We start from the raw sequence: 8,348 nt of genomic DNA on the forward strand, positions 1-8,348 counted from the left end.
AAACACTTCTGTTAGCTGTTGACGTCACTTTACATTTGCCAGCGTGCACAGACTGACGTGGCAAGACACTGAATTTCGTTAAAATTACCGGTTTTAAAGCCAATAAAATATTTCTAAACATTGGCTCTTGTGCGGGTCGGTATACGGAAACAGAATTTAAAAGAATTAGTACCATTTGATTTCTTTAGAGCAGGAAAGAAGTGGATGAGCGAAGATGGGTTTGACGATCTCGTCGCTCTTCTCAAGATTGTTCGGGAAGAAAAGTATGAGAATTTTGATGGGTAAGTAAATTGTTTGTTTACAATATCCGATCGAGATGTGTAAGTATTTGAAGGGGTAGATTATCTGTACCCCAGCTGACCCCGTGTGTTGAATTCCCAGAATACTGTTAAAATCACTTTCTTTATTTCTGATTTTAAATTTAATTGTAATTGATTTGCCAAATGAAATTTGCCACCCCTTCACTGTTTCACATGTTCAGCTTCACTCGTTTCACCACTTCTTTGGGCCGGGGGGGTGGGGGTGTGATGTGCCACGCAGACTTTCTCTATACCATACCTACTTTTTGCTGTTTATTTGGTCTTTTATACTAATACTTCACTGAAAACCCACCAGTCAATATTACTGAAATCGCTGAAAAGCCTAGGTACATGTACTCCAAAACCATCGTACATCCCCGTATTTATTCGATATCCATATACCTTCAATCAGGAAGCAACCCCCCCTTCGCTTTTGGCTCTGACAAAGAGTGTTTCCCAGACACATTTTACATCGGGAACATCACCCAATTACATAAATACCGGTAATAGAAAATCAAATTTAAACAAAAACATACATTGTATACTTTATTCTGTCGGTCGGACATCCGGGCATGAACCGGCTGACAATAGCACTGGAGTGAAAGCAACATTCGCATCTGAACTCTGGAGTGTATCACAAGCTATCACACTATTGTGCCAGGTTCGACTCTCTGCAAATAAAAATATGCGATAAGTTGTTTTCACTCCAATGCATGAATGTGACGTGGCCCCGACCGAGAGAATAAGGATTAAGGGTTTATTTTGTCAAAAATCTGTTTTCAGGGTGGTACCTATATATATACCTTTCAGATAAAATCCTGCTTAGGGATATCTTTCAGGTACAATCTTGTTCAGGGGTAAATTTTGTTGCGAAACAGTGCTAAATTCCTGTTTAGGGCGTGTATCTTGCTCAAAAGGGCAAATCTTGTTTAAAGGGTATGATTTGAAAATCTCTGGACACGCATTGTGTACACTCTGAAAGTTTTTTGTTGTTGAAAGTATGTGTTCTATTTTATCCACAAAAAAATCCAAAGTTCCACCAGAGTAAATTCTCATGGTAGTATTGAGGGGGATCGAATAACATTAAAGTGATTAAACATAATTACAAACTTTTCCACCCTTCAATAAGTATAGGCCTATAATTCATGGTCAGACTCAAATGGCCATTCACAGTGGACACCCTGTATAAATAAAGTTGATGACATTGGTATATCTGGTATCCTTACAAGTAGCTGCGTCAGCTTTCCAGAAATGTTTGCTTTCATAGCCGAATCCGATGCACACAATCAAATTTATGTTCTACATGTACTTCTATTCACTCAGAATGAGTGATTTTTCTCACATTTTGCAGAGTGTAAGGATGTTGAATGGTTGGGATTTTTTTTAATTATTGCTTTGTATTTTATTTGATTGACATTGTATGCTAATATCATTTTTGTTTTTGAATTGTTTACAGTGGGTCTGGATGCAGCTGGTAAGACAACAATCCTTTACAAATTGAAATTGGGTGAAATAGTAACAACCATTCCAACCATAGGTGAGTATACCTGACCAGATTTATCACAGCGATAAATTTGATAGTCAAGACAATTATTTATGCTGAAAAAATGCATTTGATTAGAAATCTGGAGAGTTTCATCTCACAGGTATAAATGGGGGCTAACTGTTAATTTGTTTTTTGGTGCGAGTCTTTTCAACTGTTAGTGTTACTGTACTTGAAGGGGAATGTGAAATTTCTCTCTGTCTTTCATCCGTCCATCTAGCCTTCCTTCCTTTGGCTTACTTTTTTCTCACTTTCAGTTTCACAATTCACACTTATGTATGTCTCTCTATGACCTATTGCAACTCCTTTAATTTGTTTGTTTGATATTTGTTTGCTTGTTTGTGGGTTTTGTTTTTCATATTTTGTACATATTGAAGTAATTATTGATGTATAAATAACATTGTTGTGTTCCACTTTTCCCATTACAGGTTTTAATGTAGAAACAGTCGAATACAAAAATATTAGTTTCACAGTATGGGATGTAGGCGGTCAGGACAAAATTAGACCTTTATGGAGACATTACTTCCAAAACACACAGGTAAGTTCAAACTGGAAAAGCTAGTAAGCTACTTGATCCTTAAACGGGAAGATAGGAATGTCATGAATCTTTCCCAGACAAACTATTAAATTAAGATGGCCTAACATGAGTTGCCTCAGCTTATTTCACCTTGAAGGCATGGATAGTCTTGCAAATATAGGGTAACTTTCCCATATGCCATCCAATATGCCATGAATTAGTAGGACTACAACTGGTATCTACTGGTCAGTTTATACTCTTATTTCCACATATCTGTTATTTTTATGTGTGCCTTAAACTAAAGTTTTAAAAAAACCAGTTATACAAAGTTGCTGTACATAGACTGTTATCAGTTTAGCACATTAATATGACTGAAGTTTTTATTTATTTATTTTAAACATTGTTTAATTGTACATATGTTTCACTGATATTGATACTGATATCCAAATTGATTGAACGATATGGAAAAGGGGGTGTGGGGCATTTGTTTTTGCTGTATACTTGAAATCAATATATATGTAAATTATTCTGCATATTTTACATAGTATATCACCTTCTGGAAGTTACCAGACAATATTACCGTACTGACGCGAGTATAGTCCCACCTTCAAGTAAAGTCCCACCCCCAAATTTTCGAAAAATGTCAGAAATTAAAAAAAACAAAACATTTTTTTTATTAAGTTATTTATTTTTTCGGCTTTGGAGTGTCCCAGGACCTAGGATCATTCATGGTTGACCTAAAAAAATTTCAAGATGTTTTGTATTTTAATATGAAAATTGATAATTTGTATTCATGTCATACTCTAATAATGATTTCAAAATGCATTCAAATTCAATTTTTTTTTTTTTTTTTTTTTTAGGTCAACCATGAATGATCCTAGCATTTAGGTCTAGGTCCAGGGACACTACAAAACCGAAAAAAAAAACTTAAAAAAAAAAAAAATTTTTTTGTTGAAATTCGAGTATAGTCCCACCCCCCAATTTTGAAAAATGTTGACCCAAAAACGTGGTGGGACTATACTCGCGTCAGTACGGTACTTAGATAAGTTATGATATACATTGATTAGGCATAAACTTGCATTGCTAATGAGTAATAGGGTACTTTTAACACACTTTGAAATTCAAATTTATTTATTGCAGGGTTTAATATTTGTAGTAGACAGCAATGATAGAGAAAGAATACAAGAAGCCCGCGATGAACTTAGCAAAATGGTAAGCTCAAATGCATATTTGTTTTGATTCCTGTAAGGGGGTACTACACCCATTGCATTTTGTGTGTGTGTTTTTTGCATTTTGTGAAAAAAATAGACAAAGTGGTATCCAAAATGAAGGGGCAAACCTGTGACACAGGTAGAATCCAAAAAGTGGTACATCACTGACATACCACTTTTTGTATTCTACCTTTTTGTAAGCTACATTGATACCGATGCCACCAATAGAATGAGAAGATTTGCCCCTTCATTTTGTATACCACTTTGTCTATTTTTTTCTCATTTCTTCACAAAATGCAAAAAAAAAGCAAAAAAAAAATGCAATGGGTGTAGTACCTCCTTAAAGTTATGACAGTGAATGTGATGAAATTGGGAGATTTGAACAAAGTAGAAAAGATCAAATGATGATATCTTCAGTAAGCAACCCATTTTCCAAAAGGCATCACTACACAATCATTTTGGTCAGGACATACCTTTGTTATCTCATTTGATGATATTTTTCACAATTTTAAATCAAAATCAATAATTTTGCCTAAAAAGTAAAAACAGCTGATTTTACATGATTTTAAAGCAAATTTTAATAAACTCTCCCAAAACACAAAATTTGGATCAGTCGGGACTATAAAACACATTTTTTTTTTTTTGCATCATCTCTTTGACCAAAAACAGATCTTATCATATTGTAACTAATTATCTTCATTAAACTGTATTTTGCAAAGATAATGTGATGTCAAGGGACTCCCCTCAAGCATACAGGGTGTGCCATAAAGTTTAAAAAAAGTGGGCCCCAATGAATGTTGTGGTATTGTATAATATGATTACAACAATCATTCAGTGTTTGTGAAAGCCCTATCTTTTAGCTAGTATTTGCAACAAAAAAAACCCAGCTCATTTGATAAAACACTTTTATAAACATTATTTTAAAACATCACAACATTCTTTACTCTTTAGAGCCATGTGATACATTGATAAGAATCCTTGCGAACTGAAATTTGAATATTACATAGTACACATCATGCTAACACCTGTTTTTCCTGTTTGCAGCTAAATGAAGATGAACTTAGGGATGCTATCCTCCTGGTATTTGCTAACAAACAGGACCTGCCAAATGCGATGCCTGTCGGAGAAGTTGCCGAAAAACTAGATCTCACAAGCATGGCATCCGCTAGAAAAGTAAGTGATGACATGTGTTACAAACTAATCAAATTCTGGATAATAAATCAATCTAAATTCTAATCTTTTAATTTTGGTTTTGTTTTGGTTGTAATGTTAGCTGTAACTAATCTGGTTAATAGCTAGGTGAAGATATAATTGACCTTGACCCAGATATAGGTACAGATGATTTTTGTCAGATCAAGTGATCAGAACATAGTCAGGTGATAATGCAAATCTATTACCCATAATGCCATATTGAAACCATGTAGGGTCTGATTTATCACAGGGCCAGATGCCACAAGGCCCAAGATCCAGGGGCCCAAATTTTGAGAGGATAAAACAGATTATAGGGGGGAAAGTAACAACAACAAAAAAGGAATGTGGGACAATTTAGTGAAGCAATGACATGGATTGAGAAGTAGGTTACATCAGACCTTCATTTATGAGGAGCTCGATTGCACAAGAGCTCCTACAGCTATCCTTAACAACATTCCAGGAGTATGATTTACTGAGCTCCTCACTACTTGAATCCCTAGATGTTTTAATACTGATATTAAAAGATTGAGCTCCTTATTGAGCACCTTGATAGACCCAGGAGAGTGATTAACAGAAGCAATTTTCAAAAATGAAGGCCTGTTACATGGGGTGGGGTGTAAGATGTGGATCTGGATATCGTGGGAGCTCTAAATTGTAGTCTGTCCCAAGGCCCTGAAAAGGTATTCTGGACCAGAAACCATGGTTGGGCTTGAGAAATATAGAGAAATAGATCCACTTCCATTTTGGGATTTATGAATGGAATGAACTTTAAATGACTTTAACATGGAAGTTTCCTCATCTCAAAATTACATCCAATTTTAAATCTTGAAGTAAAAGTCATCCAATGTTATTTATATCTCTGTTTTGTTGTTGATCCACAGTGGAATATCCAGACTGCGTGTGCAACACAAGGAACAGGTCTATACGGGGAACTGGACTGGTTATCAGATTAACTCTCAAAGAGCGTCAAATAGGATCACATAGCCACTTCATGTTTGTGTCTTGTCCATTCTCATCTACCCATTATGTGAAGTAATATATTCATGCTGAGTTTCAAACCAAGAAAAATTGGGTTTGTCTCAGAAACATGTAGCAAAAAGGCTTTGTGCTATTTTTTAATATGAAAAAAAGCTGCTAGTATTTGTCACACATGATTTGTTTTAATTTGACTTTTTAGCGAACTGTTTTTTTCTTTTCCCGACAATTTATCTTCATTTGATTTTTTTTTTTAGAACAAAAAAAAAGGTCAAAGTTGGTCAATTGTGTACAGGTATGTGGCAAATGTGATTTTGCATAGCTATGTTTCTGAGACAAATGCTTTCATTTTACTTGGCTTAGCCTTAAATGTCCCTTGGGTACACAGTCCATGGTTGAGGACAGTATAGAAACTTTAATACACAGAAATAGTCAATATGTGTATGTGTGTGTATATGCGTGTGCAGTAATACTGTATGCATAACAAGTATAGGGATCAAGGAAAAAATGTTACTTGTATAATTACTCTCCTCAAACTGCCGTATGGAAGTGTGTCACAAGGATGGGGATGTCATTTATATGCTGTCTGAGTGGTCATTTTCATGTAGTTATTTTCGCTCTGTGGAGTGAGAGACATTTAGGAATATGTTATTTTTTGCAATTCCCCAATCCTGCCCTATAATATGTCCTGTACTTGATATAACATATTGAGGGTTGATAAGCAGAAAGCATTACTCACAATCTGATACAGTGTGAGATGAGGCTTTCTGGTTCTCAGCCATCGATATTGTTGGCGAAAATAAAACGCTCTCACAAATTACTACTCATACAGTCATATTCTCTCCATGTGAATAGCTATTTGAGTTTTGATGTTGGTCGTCAGAAATCTGGTCTGTATCTTGAGAAGAAAAAGAAACAAAAATGTATAAAAAATAGGATAAAAAGTACAACACTTTTCTACTTTATTTACTTTTATTTATCTTGTGTTGGATATTTTAAGGTTTTTCAGTCGGAACCACCAAATCATATCGATATATCGCACTAATTGGCCATTTATATACAATGGAGTAGTCACTTTTCACTGGTGTCAGTCTTCTATATATCAGCACTCTGTGATTTTTACTTATTTTACCAGCGAACACAAACCAATGCATGACATGTATTGCCATGCATGACAATAATGCAGTAATATGTAGTTGAAATATGTGAACATAATCTGATTAGGGATTAGGGACATTTTTAAAGCATTTGTAGATTTCGGTTTGTAACTATAAGCTTTCAATGTACATTGTATGAACCACCAATGTAAAGGGGCAGAAAGGGCATTATTTAATGTTGCATCAAATGCAAAAATCCAAGCACAGCTTATCATATTTTTCTTCTATCTCAAAGCAAAAAAACACCATTATTTGCAATTCAATTTTATATGAGGCATGTTGTGATTATTATCTGCGGATGTTAAATGACTAATCCATGTGTTGGCAGCCGGCAAACCTTGAACTGGTTTCCCATTTCCTGTTTTATATTCCATTTAAAACCCATACACCCCCTGTGGAAGACATGACCTTAATCTTCCACACAGGGAGGGTTAATTTCTAATGGAGTTCCCTGAATGGATGACTCCCATTTGAAATTTACACCCCCTGTGTGGGATATTAAGGTCATGTCTTCCATAGGGGGTGTATTGATTTCATCTGGAATAGCACAGTCTTATTGCATAGTGTTGGTTCTGTGTCCTGTGTTAGTTATTCCCCTCTTGTGGAACAATGATCAAATTTTTATTCAGCTTCGCAAAGAACTGCATTTTTGAAGCAATTTTAGCAACACATTTTTGGTACTGAACATTAAACTAACAAGATATTTAAGGTTACAAAGCTTAAGATGCTATGCTGTATTAGTAAATTGTACCAGGCAGTCACTATATATGTGTATTTGAATGAAATGAATTCCATACAGCATATATGCAAGTAAGATGTCGTGTATCTTCACCATTTATTTTGGCTTTGAAAGAGAATAGTATGTGTGTAATCATAATGATCTGTGCAGTTTACGTACAGGTTCAGAGTGAAAATGAATTTAATCTACCAAAAAAATTAATGTGGTGATGTAGCGTTCCTTAATATTTTGTGACATGAAGTATTACATATCTATCTATATATGTCCATTTATTTATTTATCCCAAGTATCTAGGTATTAATTTTAGTACAACATATGTCATAAGTGTTCTGTTATGGTACTATCATACAGTGGCATAGCCAGGCAAGGTAATCAAGGGGAAACATTTTGACCAAAAGGTGCTAAGAAGTACAAAAAAGGCCTAAAATAAAATTAATCTTCAATATCTGGGCAGCTAGCATCCCACAGGGGGACAAGACTTCTTACAGGTGAGAAGCTGCCTCTTGCCCTCTGGCTACGCCACTGTTATTATACATAAACTTATAACATTTTGGTTCCACAAAGTCTCAACATATTTTACAGTACACTGAAAGTTCCACATGGTCAAAGAGCCAATGTGTTTGTTATCATAGCAAATAATTGAATATAATTATTTTAATGCAAAATTTGAAAGCTCAAAATATATCAGGAAGCTGCACCTTTGTTGGCAATAGCCA

At 35.0% G+C, this 8,348-nt stretch overlaps 1 protein-coding gene across 1 annotated transcript; it reads left to right on the top strand.

The window, feature by feature from the left end:
* Positions 1-10: 10 nt before the first annotated feature.
* Positions 11-8,068, top strand: LOC140148724 (ADP-ribosylation factor 5-like). Its single transcript, XM_072170771.1, has 6 exons — positions 11-281; positions 1,756-1,836; positions 2,271-2,380; positions 3,500-3,571; positions 4,615-4,743; positions 5,643-8,068. The coding sequence occupies exons 1-6, from the start codon at positions 215-217 to the stop codon at positions 5,712-5,714; spliced, it is 531 nt and encodes a 176-aa protein (XP_072026872.1). The 5' UTR covers positions 11-214; the 3' UTR covers positions 5,715-8,068.
* The last annotated feature ends 280 nt before the right edge of the window (positions 8,069-8,348 follow it).

This window comes from Amphiura filiformis, chromosome 3 (assembly GCF_039555335.1).
Source record: "Amphiura filiformis chromosome 3, Afil_fr2py, whole genome shotgun sequence".
NCBI lineage: Eukaryota > Metazoa > Echinodermata > Ophiuroidea > Amphilepidida > Amphiuridae > Amphiura > Amphiura filiformis.